Source organism: Ceratotherium simum, chromosome 24 (assembly GCF_057802395.1).
Source record: "Ceratotherium simum simum isolate JZ-2026a chromosome 24, ASM5780239v1, whole genome shotgun sequence".
NCBI lineage: Eukaryota > Metazoa > Chordata > Mammalia > Perissodactyla > Rhinocerotidae > Ceratotherium > Ceratotherium simum.
In genome coordinates, this window is record NC_141923.1 from 16870308 (window position 1) to 16889676 (window position 19369).

The 19369-nt window shown below is 42.6% G+C and overlaps 1 protein-coding gene across 1 annotated transcript in view; it reads left to right on the plus strand.

Moving 5' to 3' along the window:
• KCNK10 (potassium two pore domain channel subfamily K member 10) overlaps positions 1–18122 on the plus strand; it is a 73810-nt gene extending 55688 nt beyond the window's left edge. Inside the window, exons 5-7 of the mRNA XM_014784472.2 lie at positions 10307–10493; positions 14271–14413; positions 16296–18122. Of these exons, the coding sequence (XP_014639958.2) occupies positions 10307–10493; positions 14271–14413; positions 16296–16916 (951 nt within the window). The 3' untranslated portion in view covers positions 16917–18122. The remainder of the gene's footprint in view (positions 1–10306; positions 10494–14270; positions 14414–16295) is intronic.
• The last annotated feature ends 1247 nt before the right edge of the window (positions 18123–19369 follow it).

Here is a 19369-nt window from a genome sequence, read left to right on the forward strand (position 1 = left end):
GACAATCTCCAATGTCTTGGCTAAAAATCACAACAAAGAAACAATTTCTTGGCCAGACACAACAATCTGGATTGCTAATCTCAGAATTCTAAGAAAGCACATGAGAGTGAAAGAAGAATGGGCATTAGGGAGGGATAGAAATCAAATAAAGAAATAGTCCATGTATAAGTAGAAATATACTTGCTCTCTAGAATAAGATTGTGGAAGTAAACAAACACAGGCAGGGCATTAGGTTTAATGAGAATTGGATGTTTGGCTTAGCCCTCTGAGGTCTGAAATAAGCAAACACTTCCAGAATTGTCAGCACACACATCCCTCTCTCGAAGGATTGCTCTTAAAGCTGGCTCCCCCGCCTCCTGTTTATGAAGATTATTTTGCTCTTTGGAATAATTGCACCTATAACTTTGGCCACTAAATGAACTCTACAGGAGCTAGGTTTTCAGTTCTTCAAAAATTCCTGCAGTTAGTGCCAATTGGACCTGGGAAATAGTTTTGTGTAATACTATTTGCATAAGGAGAAGAGAAGAACACATCCTCTATTCTAATCAACAGTGTGTGAGAACAAGATTTAGACAGATATACACAATTATATTACCACTTCTGCCCAAATATATCAAACCATCTCTTCCCAGAGAACAATTTTGTTACCCCAAGAACATATTAGCTCAGTCAGATCTGGGCTCTCACAAAGCTTCTGGCTAGCTGCTCTGCTCACTGGTAAATAAGCAGTGTGATTTTGCCTAGCAACCCCACCATGCAAACACAGCTTGATTCTGTAAGTGGTGGGGGAGGTGGGAGGGGGGTGCTAGGAAAGCAAGGTCCGTGCCTCTCAGGGTCCCTCTGCAGCTGGTTCCTGACATCGCAAACATTATCTGCAATGCTTGGCAGTTTCAGTAGGATGATGAAAAACTAGGGGGAAATTAATTGACAGGCAAATATAAAGCTTCCAAGATGGTGAGCTGAGACTGTCTGAGAGCTCAATCTGGGGTAGAGCCTAGAAGAACCAAGGAGAATGAGGACTTTTTTCTTGTTGAAAGTGAGGTAATTATACGAGATAATGTATCCAGGAAGGGACAACCAACAGTGACCTCCTGAAGCTAAACAAAGATTATCTTAAGCCAGACTTGAAGGAACATTCCTCAATAGCACAGGACAGCATTAAATCTAGGACCATCCACATCTAAGGAGAGATTTGAACTTTTATGTCAAAAGCGAGAGTTAACAATCATTGAGCACTTAGCAGGCACTGTGCTAAGCTTTCACACATTATTTAATCTTCCAAACAATCCTATGAGGTGGATTCTCTTATCTCCATTTTACAGAGGAAGAAACTGATGCCCAGAGAAGTTGAGAAACTTGCCTGAGGTCACTCAGCTATTCAGCATCGGGGATGGGATATATCTCAGGCAGTCTGCCCCTGGATGCCAAGTTCTTAAATACCGTTTTACAGTAGTTGTAAACACTTGCAGGGCTAATGGGGATAAGAAGCCCCGAGATCACTAGACGATGTGTAAGATAGTTTTTGGTTCCATCTTGAAATCTACAGTTTAAAATGTTCAATTGAGGCAACTGTTGTCTTTTTTAAAAATATCTAGAGAGCAGCAAAAACATGGGTATCCAGAATAACAGATATTGCTAAAACCTTACGCTCACATGTCTTCCTTTTATAGAGAAGTATGAGTATACACAGTTTCATACACCTACACACACACACACACACGAGACACTTGATTTCTTAAGTCCCTATAGTACCCCAATGATTAAATTCTCCAAGCATTCTCCGAGCATCATCCTAGGATGCCTGGGTGTGTCTGAGTTGTCTGGGGACACACTGGTTGGCTTGGGCAGTGAGCAGTGGTGAGATCTTTACCTTGCTGTTAAACTCTCCCACAGATTATGCAATTAAGACACCACAATCTAGCCTTTGTTACACATCTCCCTCTCTGCCACCAAACAAGTCCTGTCCTGTGCCATCTTCTCTTCTGCCCACCTCCTGGAGCCCGGGAATGTCTCTAGCTTCCTACGTACTCACAGCCCTCCTTTGCCAACCTGAACCTCATTTGGATTGCAACCGCATTCGCATCCTAATTTATGACTTAATAAGTGTCTCACAAACATTTAATTCACTTTAATTCCATTATGCATTTGAGGAGGACGATTTATAGAGGGAGGAAATGATGTTTCCATTGGCAGCAATTAGATTAACTTAATGATCTATGGTAAAATCTCCTTTTGGGCTTTGGATTTTTGTACATGTCTACAAACAAAACTGGGCTAACAATAAATAAGTTCCTGGATTCTCAGAAGGGCTCAACTTCCCCCACGAAGTCCTTATGCAATATCCAATATGGAAATTCATGAAATGGGTAAAACATTCCCTGTGGTTCTCAGATAATTTGTCTTTTCACGATACTTTTATTTGTGGGAAAAAAAATTGATATTTTCAAATGCAGTTTTCAAAAATGTCAATAAATTATTATTGTTTTTTCAGATGGCTTTTCTGAGGAGATGAGAGGGGACTCTATAAGAGCATGGATCAAATTATTTTTCCCTGTTCCCACTTTATATGCTGAATTCTCTCTTACGAGTTAGAGCACATGACCCCTTTTCATAAAGAAGGGTTGTATTACTTTAGCTTTTCCTATGAATCTTTAGAGAATATATTGATCAAGGAACTGGAGTGTAAATAGTGCTGATTTAGATTTGTGCAAATAAATATTCTCCACTGTAACTCTTCTTATTCATTTAGTTGCCTACTCCATTTTGCCCTATCAAACATGCCTGGGTCTCAGGGTCCCAGTCAGGTGGGACTGAATGGTCTTGAAGCATCATTACAGAGGAGAGCAGCTTTCTTCTCTTTTTTGGCCCTCCTGTCCTTGGAGCTTTCCAGTGAAAAGGCAGCACCACTGTTTCTCCCCACAAATCGGGAGGAAGAGGGGATGGGAGGAGGGGAAACAGAACCCTGATCAACCTTCCTATCTCTGAGACCTAGTCATTTCCTTGACTAGCACTTCCATGGTTGAGCCAAGTGGTTGATCTTAGAAGAATCTCTCTTGACCATTTCTGTCCTGGGAAACCTGGCTGAGGTGTCACTTCTAGGACTGAAGCTTAGAAATTCCTGGACAGATGGCCCAGTGACAATTTTTTATTCAAGTCTTCCTCCCCAGAGGGGAAGCAGGATGGCCTATTCATCACTGGGGTTAGTCTAGTTTCTTTTGTTCAGGGAGGACTCTGGTAACTTTGTTTGAGCTGGTGAATTGTTGAGTAATTTGAAAAGCTGTTTCCATCATTACGCACTGGACTGAGAGTTAATCACATCAGAATTCTAATCTCAGCTCTGTCCCTAATTAGTGTCATGATTTTAATGCAAGTCCCTTAACCCCTTTTGGCTTCTGTTTTTGCATCTTTAAAATGAGGTATGTGAATGCAAAGGTCTGTCTGTCCTCTGAGGTTCTCTACCTTCTGATTCACCAGAAGGCAATGACTAGAAAATAGATCACGTGGTTAGGATTTCCTATATCGATTGCCCTAAATGTGGTGTACTTTTGCAGAAAATCAATCTGGGCAATGTAGAAAGGCCCGTGCACTCTGCTGGTAAAGGTATTTTTATGATAGTACATGATTTTTGTGGGGTTATGGTACTAGGGTCCTCTAATGACAATCTCCAATGCCAAATCTGGGACCTTTGAGAAGACCCTAAGGATTATTCAGCTTAGAGGCAAGGCCAATGTTGCACTGAGTGCATTCAAGGGGAGTACCATTAATGCTTCCAGTCCACCTCTGGACTCCATGGCATGATTCCTTTGCCCAGATATCAGTGTAATTCCCCTTCTAAATGCATTTTCACATCTTGACTACTGACTCCTTCAGAAGCTGACATGAGATGAAGCTCCTACTACCCATTTTAGGCAGTGACCCTGTCATTCTGCCTCGGAATCCTGTCCTGTCTCTTGCAGGTAATACAGCCAACAAACACGATGACCACAGCACCAGCTCAAACACATGTTTTAGAAGAAAAGTGTGTTATCAATGTAAAGAAGTCAGCAGGTGAAGGAGGGTGAGGAAGCACACAGATATTTGGCTAGAGTCCGTCACAAATGAGGATGGGGTGGCTGTGTTTTTCTTTCCATCCAAACAATCTGGCCTGTCTCAGGTCAGCCATTTTTCCAGCATGTACAAGGGAATCTAGGTGCAAGTCCGTCACTGCCACTGTGGAAAGAGCTCAAACTTGTGCCCTCCTAATGGAGGGTCAATAATTTGTTAGTGCTGTGGAGTCGATTCTGACTCCTAGTGACCCTGTGAACAGCAGAGTGGAATCCCGTCGGGACCTTTTGCACCATCCTCTCACCTTCCGGCGCTATCTCAATGTTTCACTGCTATTCATAAGGTTTTCATGGCCAATTTTTTCAGAAATGGGTGGCTATGTCCTTCTTCCTAGTCTGTCTTAGTCTGGAAGCTCTGCTGAAACCTGTCCACCATGGGTGACCCTGTTGGTATTTGAAATACCTGTGGCATAGCTTTCAGCATCACAGCCACACACAGCCTCCACAGTATGATAACCGACAGACGGGTGGTGTGGATAGTTCCCTGACCAGGAAACGAACCTGGACCGCGGTAGTAAGAGCGCCGAATCTTTTTGTTTTGTTTTGTTTTGTTTATTGCAGTAACATTGGTTTATAACATTGTAAAAATTTCAGGTGTACATCATTGTACTTCTATTTCTGCATGGACCACATCATGTTCACCACCCAAAATACTAATTACAACCCATCACCACACACATGTACCAAATTATCCCTTTCACCCTCCTCCCTCCCCCCTTCTCCTCTGGTAACCACAAATCCAATCTCTGTCCCTATGTGTTTGTTTATTGTTGTTATTATCTACTACTTAATGAAGGAAATCATATGGTATTTGACCTTCTCCCTCTGACTTATTTCACTTTGCATTATACCCTCAATGTCCATCCATGTTGTCACAAATGGCTGGATTTCATCGTTTCTTATGGCTGAGTAGTATTCCATTGTGTATATATACCACAGCTGCTTTATCCATTCGTCCCTTGATGGGCACTTAGGTTGCTTCCAAGTCTTGGCTATCGTGAATAACGCTGCAATGAACACAGGGGTGCATGTACCTTTACAAATTGGTGTTTTCAAGTTCTTTGGATAAATACCCAACAGTGGAATAGCTGGATCATATGGTAGTTCTATCCTTGATTTTTTGAGGAATCTCCATACTGTTTTCCATAGTGGCTGCACCAGTTTGCACTCCCACCAGCAGTGTATGAGAGTTCCCTTCTCTCCACATCCTCTCCAACACATATTGTTTCCTGTCTTGTTAATTATACCCGTTCTGACGGGCGTGAGGTGATATCTCATTGTAGTTTTGATTTGCATTTCCCTGATAGTTAGTGATTTTGAACATCTTTTCATGTGTCTGTTGCCCATCTGTATATCTTCTTTGGAGAAATGTCTGTTCAGGTCTTTTGCCCATTTTTTAATTGGGTTGGTAGTTTTTTTGTTGTTGAGATGCATGAGTTCTTTATATATTTTGGAGATTAAGCCCTTATCAGTTGTATGGTTTGCAAATATCTTCTCCCAATTGTTGTCTTTTCGTTTTGTTGATGGTTTCCTTTGCTGTGCAGAAGCTTTTTAGTTTGATGTAGTCCCATTTGTTTATTTTTTCTATTGTTTCTCTTGCCCGGTCAGATGTGGTGTTTGAAAAGATGTTGCTAAGACCAATGTGGAAGAGCGTACTGCCTTTGTTTTCTTCTAGAAGTTTCATAGTTTCAGGTCTTACATTCAAGTCTTTAATCCATTTGGAGTTAATTTTTGTGCAAGGTGTAAGGTAAGGGTCTACTTTCATTTTTTTGCATATGGCTATCCAGTTTTCCCAACACCATTTGTTGAAGAGACTTTCTTTTCCCCATTGTATGTTCTTGGCTCCTTTGTCAAAGATTAGCTGTCCATAGATGTGTGGGTTTATTTCTGGGCTTTCGATTCTATTCCATTGATCTGTGTGTCTGTTTTTGTGCCAGTACCATGCTGTTTTGGTTACTATAGCTTTGTAGTATATTTTGAAATCAGGGAGTGTGATACCTCCAGCTTTGTTCTTTTTTCTCAGGATTCCTTTAGCTATTTGGGGTCTTTTGTTGTTCCATATAAATTTTAGGATTCTTTGTTCTATTTCTGTGAAAAATGTTGTTGGAACTTTGATAGGAATTGCATTGAATCTATAGATGGCTTTAGGAAGTATGGACATCTTAACTATGTTAATTCTTCCAATCCAAGAGCACGGAATATCTTTCCATTTCTTTGTGTCTTCTTCAATTTCTTTCAGAAATGTTTTATTGTTTTCGGTGTACAGATCTTTCACCTCTTTGGTTAAGTTTATTCCTAGGTATTTTATTCTTTTTGTTGCAATTGTAAATGGGATGGTATTCTTAATTTCTCTTTCTGCTACTTCATTGTTAGTGTACAGAAATGCAACTGATTTTTGTATGTTGATTTTGTATCCTGCAACTTTACCATATTCGTTTATTACTTCTAAAAGTTTTCTGGTGGATTCTTTAGGGTCTTCTATATATAAAATCATGTCATCTGCAAATGGTGACAGTTTCATGTCTTCCTTTCCAATCTGGATCCCTTTTATTTCTTTCTCTTGCCTGATTGCTCTGGCTAGGACTTCCAATACTATGTTAAATAGGAGTGGTGACAGTGGGCATCCTTGTCTGGTTCCTGTTCTTAGAGGGATAGCTTTCAGTTTTTCACCATTGAGGATGATATTAGCTGTGGGTTTGTCATATATGGTCTTTATTATGTTGAGGTACTTTCCTTCTATACCCATTTTATTCAGAGTTTTTATCATAAATGGATGCTGGATCTTGTCAAATGCTTTCTCTGCATCTATTGAGATGATCATGTGATTTTTGTTCTTCATTTTATTAATGTGGTGTATTACGTTGATTGATTTGCGAATGTTAAACCATCCCTGCATCCCTGGAGTAAATCCCACTTGATCATGGTGTATAATCTTTTTAACGTATTATTGTATGCGATTTGCTAGTATTTTGTTGAGGATTTTTGCATCGATGTTCATCAGTCATATTGGCCTGTAATTTTCTTTTTTTGTGTTGTCCTTGTCTGGTTTTGGTATCAGGGTAATGTCAGCTTTGTAGAATGAGTTAGGGAGCTTCCCGCCTTCCTCAATTTTTTGGAAGAGTTTGAGAAGGATAGGTATTAAGTCTTCTTTGAATGTTTGGTAGAATTCACCAGGGAAGCCGTCTGATCCTGGACTTTTATTTTTGGGGAGGTTTGTGATTACTGTTTCGATCTCCTTACTGGTGATTGGTCTATTCAAAATCTCTACTTCTTCTTGATCCAGTTTTGGAAGGTTGTATGATTCTAAGAATTTATCCATTTCTTCCAGATTGTCGAATTGGTTGGCATATAGCTTTTCATAGTATTCTCTTATAATCTTTTGTATTTCTGAGGTGTCTGTTGTAACCTCTCCTCTTTCATTTCTGATTTTACTTATTTGTGCCTTCTCTCTTTTTTTCTTGGTGAGTCTAGCTAAAGGTTTGTCTATTTTGTTGATCTTTTCAAAGAACCAGCTCTTGGTTTTATTAATTTTTTCTATTGTTTTTTTGGTCTCTATTTCATTTATTTCTGCTCTGATTTTTATTATTTCCCTTCTTCTACTGATTTTGGGCTTGGTTTGTTCTTCTTTTTCCAGTTCCTTCAGGTGCATTGTTAGATTGTTTATTTGAGATTTTTCTTGTTTGTTGAGATAAGCCTGTATTGCTATAAACTTCCCTCTTAGCACCGCTTTTGCTGTATCCCATAAATTCTGGCATGTCATATTTTCATTTTCATTTGTCTCCAGGTATTTTTTGATTTCTTCTTTGATTTCTTCGTTAACCCAGTCGTTGTTCAGTAGCATTTTGTTTAATCTCCATGTATTTGTGGCTTTTCTGATTTTCTTCCTATAGTTGATTTCTAGTTTCATACCGTTGTGGTCAGAAAAGATGCTTGGTATTATTTCAATCTTCTTAAATTTATGGAGACTTGTTTTGTGGCCTAATATGTGATCAATCCTGGAGAATGTTGCATGTGCATTTGAAAAGAGCGTGTATTCTTCGGTTTTTGGATGGAATGCTCTGTCTATATCTACTAGGTCCATCTGTTCTAGTGTGTCGTTTAAGGCCAATGTTTCCTTATTGATCTTCTGTTTGGATGATCTATCCGTTGGTGTAAGTGGAGTGTTAAAGTCCCCTACTATTATTGTGTTACTGTCTATTTCTGTTTTTATGTCTGTTAATAATTGTTTTATATATTTAGGTGCACCTACATTGGGTGCGTAGATATTTACAAGTGTTATATCCTCTTGTTGGATTGTTCCCTTGATCATTATGTAATGCCCTTCTTTGTCTCTTTTTACAGCTTTTGTTTTAAAGTCTATTTTGTCTGATATGAGTACTGCTACCCCAGCTTTCTTTTCATTGCCATTTGCGTGGAGTATCTTTTTCCATCCCTTCACTTTCAGTTTGTGAGTGTCTTTAGGTCTGAAGTGTGTCTCTTGTATGCAGCATATATATGGGTCTTGTTTTTTTATCCAGTCAGCCACCCTATGCCTTTTAATTGGGGCATTTAGTCCATTGACGTTTAAAGTAGCTATTGATAAGTATGTACTTACTGCCATTTTTTAACTTTTTTTTTTTTTCCTCAGTGTTGTAGTAGTCCTTCTCTGTTCCTTACTTCTTCTATACAGAATTGATGGTCACTTTAGTTTGACCTCTGTTTGAAAGCTGTACTCTTTAACTCCCCTCCTCCCTTCTTTTATGTTTTTGATATCATATCTAACCTCTTTTTTGTGCATTTGTATCCATTACATTCTAATCATGGAAATAGATAATTTTTCCTATTTGTGGTCTTCTCTTTTCCCCTTAAATCAGTCCCTTTAACATTTCTTGTAGCACTGGTTTCTTGGTGACAAACTCCTTTAATTTTTGCTTATCTGGGAAAATTTTGATCTCTCCTTCCATTTTGAATGATAACCTTGCTGGGTAGAGTATTCTTGGCTGTAAGTTTTTTCCTTTTAGCACTTTAAGTATATTGTGCCATTCTCTTCTAGCCTGTAAGGTTTCTGCTGAGAAGTCAGCTGATAGCCTTATGGGGTTTCCTTTGTATGTAACTTGACATTCTCTTGCGGCTTTTAGGATTCTCTCTTTATCTTTAATTCTGGACATTTTGATTATGATGTGTCTTGGTGTGGGCCTCTTTGGGTTTATTTTGTTTGGGGCTCTCTGTGCTTCCTGTACCTGGATGTCTGTTTCCTTCCTTAGGTTAGGGAAGTTTTCATCTATTATTTCTTGAAATAGATTCTCTGCCCCCTTGTCTCGCTCTTCTCCTTCAGGGACACCTATAACACGGATGTTAGTGCGCTTGATGTTGTCCCAGAGGTCCCTTAGACTGTCCTCACTCTTTTTAATTCTTTTCTCTTTTACCTGTTCACCTTGGGTAATTTCTTCTAGTCTTTCTTCCAGCTCACAGATCCGTTCTTCTGTATTCTCTACTTTGCTTTTGAGTCCCTCTAATGAATTTTTCATTTCCAGTATTGTATTCTTCATTTCTGATTGGTTCTTTTTTATATCTTCCATTTCTTTGTTGACATTCTCACTGAGTTCATCTATTCTTCTCCCCAGATCAGTGAGCATCCTTAACACTCTTAGTTTGAACTCTGTGTCGGGTAGGTTGCTCATTTCTGTTTCACTTAGTTCCTTTTCTGGGGTTTTGTCCTATTCCCTTACTTGGAATGTATTCTTTTGCCTCCTCATTTTGCCTCTTTCCCTGTGCTTGTGTCTACGTATTAGGTAGGTCAGCTACGTAGAGCGCCGAATCTTAACCACTAGACCACCAGGGTCAATAATACCCATGAAAAATGGCAGCAAGCCCTTCTTGGGAAATAATTATGTTTGCACTAGTGACGAGTTAGAATTGGCATTTGGGCTGCAGTCATGGAGCCATGCAAAAGACATTCAAGGCACAAGCTAAGCGGAGTTTCTTGACCTAGGGTCAATGAATAAGCTTCATAGGACCCGAGGACCACCTAGACCACCTGAAAACTTCTGTACGTGCATTTTTCTAGGAGAGGGTCAAGAGTGTTCATCAGATTCTCACAAAGCTGCCCATGACCAAAGAAAGGCTAAAAGCCACTGACATAATACATTTTTTCCTGTGTCTCTGTCTTCTGAATCCAGGGTGATGAAACTGACTTACCTATCTTTCTCCTTTGCTGTTCCTAGAAAAAGCAAGTGAGTCAGACCAAGATCCGGGTCATCTCCACCATCCTCTTCATCTTGGCTGGCTGCGTTGTGTTTGTGACGATCCCTGCCGTCATTTTCAAATACATCGAGGGGTGGACGGCCTTGGAGTCCATTTACTTTGTGGTGGTCACTCTCACCACGGTGGGCTTTGGTGATTTTGTGGCAGGTAAGCCCCTGGGGCATCCCAGTCGCCAGGGCCTTAGTGGGGAAAATGTTCTGTTGGTAGTGCTTTTCAAGAGCACAAGAGAAGATATTGTGGGAGAAGCAAATGAGAAAGGCTCCATGTCACCGCTGCTGTTCACAGGCTCATTTCACACTCCTAGACCTATGCAATGTAAACAGCAGCAGGCTTCTGCCGTGAGAGGAAGCCAGCCGCTCTTCCCCTAGGATGCTTATTGCCCTCTGGTCATATGAATTACGCATGAGTGAAATGAATTTCTCATTGAATTTTGGACTTCTGAATTGTATTAAGGCTCCTTGAATCAATTGATAAAGGCTGTATTAGCAAGTGGCAAATGTGAAACTCTGGAGAGATTAGCATAGAGCTGAGCCTGCAATGACCTGCAGGTTAAGCCTTCTGACGCAGAGGTAAGAGCCATTGTTTCTGCAGAAGTTGTCCAGGGCATGCTCAGATGGGAGACTAACGACTCAGTTGACTACCAGAAGCTGCGAACTGCCCTGAGGGAATGTAATATTATAATGGATTCTGCACGAATGTGTATAGAAGCAATAGCCTTCATCGTAAAAATAAATGCCAGTGAGCTGTATTTAAGGGAGCAAAAGAAAACCACCCTCAAATTCATCTAGGGACAGGGAGCTTGAAAATGAAATGAGTGTTACATTGTACCACTTTCCCAGAGTGTGGTAGGAAGGCAGGAATAGGAGGAGGCCATGCTTCTCTTTCCTAATGGGATAGTTCTAGGTGGTCAGGCAATTGATCATTTTTTACTCCAAGAAGGGAACACTGTGATCAAGCAATTCTATCATAAGTTCAAAATGTTTGGGGGAGTGTGTGTGTGTGTCTTTGACCATTTCCTGGTTAAGCAGCAGCCTGGACATTTATAGGCTGAACTCCCAGTCTGACTATCCATTTGGCACGTAATCCCAGCAGTGCCTTGGTTTCTCCACGGATTCTGGTGCACATAAGGAGGACAGGGATCTCGTCTCTGGGAATCTGGTAAACAGGAAATTCTTGAGGGGATGTTGAAGACTTGTCAATAGGAGCATGGGTGCCTCCATGTTAATTATATGATATAGATAATCGGCAGAGTGGTTTTTTAGCTATTCCAACTGAGCAGGGTGAAGACTGAAGTCCACTTTGTAGGAATAGTAGTGTTTCATTTTTTTCTTCCTTTTTATTGGCTAAGGACTAAGAGTTGCAAAGTCAGAGTGGTTAAAAATTATTTAAAAAAAAACCCTGGGGCCTGGGACCCCGCCAATCTTTCCTTATGCGCAATGCTCAACCATCCTGCAGCTCCCCAGGTTGGGTGAGAAGTCACCTGATGCCATCTGATTAGGGACCTGGAGCTCTGGAGAGAAACCACAGAGAAACTGACAAAAGTAAGAGGAACAATTATCTGGTTAATTTCTTAGCCTCCTCCATAGCTGGTCTGTGGGAAAACTCAGTTAAGGTACCAATTGAAGGTAAATACGTGTAATGGCAGTTGGAGTTTAGAACTATTTCGCAGACATCTTTAAGTTCCCCAAAGCATGAATTGCACTGGGTTGTGCTTCAGAGCGCTCTGTGCTAACACTGGGTTGTCTGGAGGACTATCCGTTATATAGGACTCCTGTGACGAATCCTACTCACTAACCAATTGCTCAAATCAGTCTGTCAATCTGTTAATCTCGGGCACAAATAGCAATGCCCTGGGAATATGAAATTAAAAAAAATTATTTATGATTTAATGATTTATTCTTATTGGTCACCATGGTCTGTGAGCACTTGGCACAAACTGGCGTTTGTCCTTATTTTACTTACCTAGTAAGGGCGTGACCGCCACAGTCACAGGCATGCCACTGTTTTAATTCCCTTACTGCTGATTAACAGAGACGTACTTCCTTTGTCCTGAGGTCTTCTGTAATTCACAGCACTGACTGCAATTAGACCACGCCCGTCTAAACTCCAGGTTCTAGGCTTACATAGACCCATCTGAAGCATGCATACCTTAAAAGACTGGAAGTTCGTCACAACCTTTTTAGTAATACTCTAAGAGTGATAGGGAAGGATGACCAATCATTTAAAAAGATACATTAACAAGAGTTGATGGTTGCTGTGATTTGGTACGGCGTCAACTCTACTGGAAATATAATCGGAACATCGATCACCAGGCAGGATTAAGTCCTGGTTTATTTTGTAGCGGACTCACTTTAGGACAGACTCACAGCATTACAGCATCACACCACCCTGGCTGGGAACACACTCGGAGCTCTGAATTCCAGACAAGCAGCTCGTAAAGGAACATGCAGAAGGGTGTTTATTGCGTTGTCCACTAGCGCACCCTAGTGACAATCTTTCTTGGGTGGTGGTGACTTGCTACAGTAAATATTTGCTCTCAGATAGTCCCGGAGGAGAAAGCTGCAGAGTTCTCTGGCTTAGTGAAGAAATGAAATGAACCTCAAAAACCACTTAATGTTGCAGGAACTCCAATAGAATCCCAGAGAAAGCTGCGGGGAGGGTTACCTAGAAGGAAAAAACAAAGACAGCTAAACCAAACCCAGCATTGCCACAGAGCCCTTTAGCAATGTTTGGAATTCTAATTTTAAGAAATGACAGTAGCTGACGAGACCTCCTGGGCTGCATTGCAAAGTGTGTTTGGGCACACTGAGAAGAAGAGCCACAGGCCACAGTGCCTGCCCAGCTGCCTCTGGGAGGTATTATTAATGCCATGAGAGTTCAGGATGGATTCAGTGGTGCCAGATGAGGTTACAACCACGACCCAGTGGGATAGTCTAGTAACCACTCATCATATAATACCGTAATTACCAATCCATCGCTAATGCCGTTTGTCTTAGAAGTGGCCACCTGCCTGCTTCATTGGGCAACAGAATCTCACAGAGTGAGAACAAGGCTGACATCAATTATTTCGTGGAGCTTCCTCCCTTCTTTAGGAGAGTGGGCTGGGCTTGGAAACTATTTTGCATGGCCACCTTTGGCAGCGCCTGTAGGAGGGCTAGAATTAATAGGCTAATTATTTGGAATAAATGATTAGTCCTTTCAGTGGAACAGCCAGTCAATGCAATCAGGCAACTGGCCAATTGGGTTTCATGGATTTTTACTGTAACCCCTATTTATAAAATAAAGAGATTGGACTAGCTGGCCTTGAAGGTCCCTTTTAGTTCTAGCACGGTGATTCTAATTACTCAGTCTAATTGACCCTTTGGATTAGCATCATGTAAAAACCACCCCTCAGTTAGCATTAAATCACTATTGCTTGGATCAAAGTCTCAGGAATGCTGTTAAGTCTAATGTTACTTCCACACATGCATTCATCACCTGGTAAACGCATGTGTGCTTATGGAGGAAATGGTTGCAAGAATTCCAAACCATTTGAGCTGATTTAATGATATTTTTATTAAATTCAAAGAAGTTTTAGAAAAAATTGACAGCTGGGCCTGATCTGTGTCCTCTAGGCCCAGTCATTCATTAGCAAGCTCCGGTTGAGATGGGTGGATCAAGTTGGCCACTGACACTTTTTTGTTACAGGTATTATGGTTAGTGGTCAAGATTCAAAGGAAGTTAAGCCACAAGTCAGGCTCCTTTAGGGAAGGGATACATCTTTTCCTTGCCCTCCCACACCTGTCACCTCTTGTATACAGCAGGCCTAACAGCTGAGTGTTAGATGGTGATGGCATGACATCTCCGCTGCATGGACTGGGATATGTTTGCTCTGCAAAGACCATACGCTAGATCCTGGTTAAAGTAACGTTTGGTTGTTTTCAGGGGGAAATGCTGGCATCAATTACCGGGAGTGGTATAAGCCCCTAGTGTGGTTTTGGATCCTTGTTGGCCTTGCCTACTTTGCGGCTGTCCTCAGTATGATCGGAGATTGGCTACGGGTTCTATCCAAAAAGACAAAGGAAGAGGTAGGACCCCTTCCAGATTCTATGAATGTTCCTGAGATCAATTTAGCTTGAGTCGAGAATTTATGTCTCTGTTCCATGGGCTAGAGTGTTTCTTACTAAATGGAGGGCTCATAAAGCTTCCTTGTTTTGAATCGTTACCTAAAAGCCAAGTTAGATGGAATAGCAGTTATTTCTGGATCCTTTTTTGGTGGGTAAGAAAATCTGGTGACTCACTCACCAGCCCACAGATCCTGGAAAGACTAGTAAATAACTTATTTTAGAAAATGAAACGAAAAGGGAAAGAAAAAAACCAGAAATAGTCAGCAGAGGTAGACTGTGCTTGAGGGAGGTATGCAGTTGCCTCTTATCAGCAAATATTTGGGGGAGGCTTAGAAAATTCATAGAAAGCCCAGGAAAGCCAGCCTGTCCTTCAGGTCTTGGGATCTGTATGGAAACGCAGTTGGACGCCATGACTCTTTCCCAACTCCCTGTGCGTCTGAACTCATTGAACAGTGGCCGGCCCTCGGGAAGTGAACTCAAGGGGTCCCTTTCACTTATGTCCCCTCCTGGTTGTCAGACTTGTAGAAACAAATATATCCCTGTGGCTAGCGGCATGCAGCCTTTACTCCTTCATATAAATGTGCATGAAAACCTACACAAAGGCAAGAAAAGGCACAAGAAGGAAAGGTGGATTTTGTGATTCAAAAGACAATGTCTGTGTAGTTCTTCTAGGAAGAGAGGAAAAGAGATAAGAAAGGAGAGCAAGGGAATGAGAAGGAAAGGGGACAAAACCCAAAGAGATAGCAGGAGGGACAGCCTCTTTAAGGGTGACCTTTCACTTCCCACAATATGGTCATTCCATGTGGAAGGCCCCGGGAGAGACATTTCCCGTATCATTCCTGGGCCTGTGTGTTAATTTTCCTGGCTTACATAAACACTGGCAACACAGTCTCCAGTCTGATTCCCCAGGTAGCTAACTGACCTGCCACAAAAAGCAGCTATAATGAAAGAGAAAGTGACAATATAAATATTGACTGTCAATGCAAAAGTCAGAGTTATGCATCTCTGCAGGAAAGCATGAAACTTGTACTGTCTGCTCTGCTGAATAAGAGCCCGCAAATTTGGTACTGATCCTCATGAGAAACTTCACGCTCAGGAAGTTTGTTCTGTGTGCTTTGGCAGAACATGTCCCCTTTCTGCACCCTGACCAGAGAAATTTGGTTACCAGGTGCCCTGGAGGGTCTTCTTAAACTAGAGCAAGTCCCATAGCACACGACCATAGCATGGCCCGGATACAGGGTGACCAACAGTCCCAGGTTTTCCAGGACTGAGGGGGTACCTAGGACACAAGACATGCCCAGGCTAATTGGGACAGGTTGGTCATCTTATCCAAACAGAGGCGTTGGAGGGACAGAGAAGGATCTGCTGAACATCTGCTTTGTGCCCAGGACCGAGCATGTCTTTCTCTCACGTAACACTAAAGCCTTTGTGAGCAAGACAAAGATTACTCCAGCTGTGTTGGAGGAATGAGGCCATGCAATTAAAAAAGGGGTGGACACAGAACTGGAACCCAGGCCTGTCCAACTCCAAATATTGCTCTATACCCCGGAATGCCGTCCACCCCCATTCAGTCACCTTCTCTGCATCTCAAGCTTCCGTTGGGTTCTCCAGTCTGTGTGCCTCCTGAGCCACATTAGTCACCAGCCAATTTGAGATGGGTGTTTAGGTGGCAGGAAGGACTAGCTCAGAAGTAGCATTTCACGCCTCCCCTTGGGCCTGTGCTCCATCACCTCCTGGCCTCCCCCCGGGAAACCTTCCCATCGGGACACCCAAGGGCTGTGGGTGCTGGGGGGCCCCAGGCGGAGAGGAGTCTCTCATCGTGTTGCTGCTCTGTCTCGGCCAGGTCGGGGAAATCAAGGCCCACGCGGCCGAGTGGAAGGCCAACGTGACAGCCGAGTTCCGGGAGACGCGGCGGCGGCTCAGCGTGGAGATCCACGACAAGCTGCAGCGGGCGGCCACCATCCGCAGCATGGAGCGCCGGCGCCTGGGCCTGGACCAGCGGGCGCACTCGCTGGACATGCTCTCCCCCGAGAAGCGCTCCGTCTTCGCCGCGCTGGACGCGGGCCGCTTCAAGGCCTCGTCCCAGGAGAGCATCAACAACCGGCCCAACAACCTGCGCCTCAAGGGGTCAGAGCAGCTGAACAAACACGGGCAGGGGGCCTCTGAGGACAACATCATCAACAAGTTCGGGTCCACCTCCAAACTCACCAAGAGGAAGAACAAGGACATCAAAAAGACCTTGCCCGAGGACGTTCAGAAAATCTACAAGACCTTCCGGAATTACTCCCTGGATGAAGAGAAGAAAGAGGAGGAGACAGAGAAGATGTGTAACTCGGACCATTCTAGTACTGCCATGTTGACTGACTGCATCCAGCAGCAGGACGGGGTAGAGAACGGGATGGTCCCCGCTGACACCAAAGACGGGGAACTCGAGAACAACGCGTTACTTGAAGACAGAAACTAAATGTTAAGGATGCTGGACTTGATGAAGCGCTTGTGTTTTTTATATTCACCCTGAGACACGTGCCTTAAACAGACTTCTCGTTAGTCCGAAATTACATAGCATTGAAGAATTGATGTCACTGTGCCATAAACGACTCAGAAAGCTTGCTCTGCCAAAAGGAAGCAAAGAACAAGGTCTTCACTTCCCATAGTGACCACAGGACACCCGGGGAGCGTTCGCACATGTAAGAGGTCACGGCCGCAAATAGTAGGGGCGGGTCCATGGCGATGCCGTACGTCTGTACAGCGCCGCCTTGGCGTGGCGCCTAGAAAAGGGCAGCTATTCCTTAGACCAGCCTTCCGAAAGGAACAGGTGTGTCTTTTAACAGGAGTCTCATTTCCTGACCCTGCCGTTAGGGATACGTGCACACACAGAAGGGAACCAGACTGGGGGTGAACCTGGTACCTGTAACAAGGGTTAGAGTTGACATTTTGGCATGGACTCTCAGCTTGAATTTTGATACAAACCATACAGTGCACACCTAGTCTTTCTAAGCTCCAAATGAATGTCCATGGAACCTAAAAGCACCTGGAATCTGTTGGAAGCAGATCAGAGCACACGTATTAAAAGGTGCAATTACTTTCCTCATTACAAAAGAAACAAAAAAATCACAAATACATCACACTGTGGATATCACCTTAACCAATGACAGAAGCCTCCTGAATTTTGTCTCTCTCACAGGGGTAGGTGGTCCAAATGAATTTGCAAGCGTTGGTAAAAACTCAACCTCCACCGCTGCATGGTTACAGGCAAAAATCACCCATTTTCCCCAGTGGGTGCACAGGTGAAAAATAAACTGGTTTTCAAATGTTTGTGTTCACTTTTCTAGTGGAACTTCAGTTACAACTTGTTTTGATAAGAGGGGAAAAAATATACCAAAACTATTGCCTTGCATGGTGCCAGTGGCTTGCTGTTCTGTCTAGCTGATCCTAAATTTTTATAAAAATAGACATCTTGCATGTCTGAGACATACCACGGAGGACCATGGCATCATTCCATCTCAGGGCTTTCTGTCCCTCTGGGTGTCTTAGGGTAGACATAGTTACAAGATCCAACCTTGCTATCTTCAAACAAAAGGAAAATTAATCCCTCAACCAACCCTTGTACAATAAGATTGAATTGTTTTAATTGCTTGCAGCTTAAGTGCCATTAATGCCATTTAAAAAATAATCCTTAAAAGAAGTATTTAAAATATTTCACTTTTATGTTTGGATGTTCTTGTATTTTGAAAGCATCACTTCCTTTCCTTGCTTGTTTCTTTATCTCACACCTGCAGTTCACTAAAATTGGAACACCAATGTAATTGATTGTTTCAAGGCAAACAATAACCAACATGTGGTAATTATGATTGTTCCATGAGGTTAGAACATCCAGTGGAGGAAAGTGGGGGAATGGCTAGTCACAGGTTTGGGGAAGAAGATCTTAAATGGATTTTTATCAGAAAGGGAAAAATATGGACTAGGCCAACCATGCTGTGTGTGCCCCAGCCTTTTGCATAATTGGCTGTCCGTGGTCCTGACTCAAACTTAGCTTTTTGGGTTACCCACTTAAGCATTTGCAACACTAGGAAGATGCTGGTTATGGGCCTTAGGCTCATAACCTCAGGCTCAGTGCCACCTTTTGGGGATTTCACACGAATAAGACACAGAATGGATTTATCAAAAGATCACAGGATGAGCAGAGACTTACAGAAACGAACTAATGCTTTCTGACTTCCCACTGAAAATTACACCCACTGGTACCACAGCAGACCTCTTCCTGCTCACTTCCCAGAAAAGCACAGCTCTCCCTTGCCTGCAGCACATGCAACCACCCTTCCCTCTGCCCCCCAACTTTTAGGATCCGGTTAAAGTTCTGGCATTGTTTTTGGGAAGGAGCCAAATGAGAATCAACTTTGATGAGGCCCTTCCTGTCCAAGGTAGGTTTGGATTAACGCCTCCATTGGGCTGGAGCAGTGGCTCACTGGTGACATCCTGTGTCCACATAGTGATGAATAAACACTTGGGAAACGATGTTTACGCAGGTGTGGGCGTTGGTTCTTACTATGGGAACCATGCCAGCCTGACAAAATGTGTTTTATAAATTGTAGATAACTGGGACTTGCTCTCTTACTCTGACAAGTTAAAAGCTTCCTGATTAAACTGTCCACAGATCACATTCATTTGGGTTTCTACCCTCTATTACTTGGTACCTTCTTTATAGTAGTGTGTTAACATTCTAGACTCTGCAGCCAAATCTGGCAAAGAGGCTCCCCTGTCGTTTATCCACTGGCTTCTGCGGGCTGGGCACCAGATTAGGCACTTTATGGGCGTTCGTTCGCTGAGACCTCACAGCAACACTCTGTGAGGACGCGGAGGCTCAGGGAAGCTAAGTCAGTAACTTATCCAACGGCACACAGCACGAAGGTGGTGGAG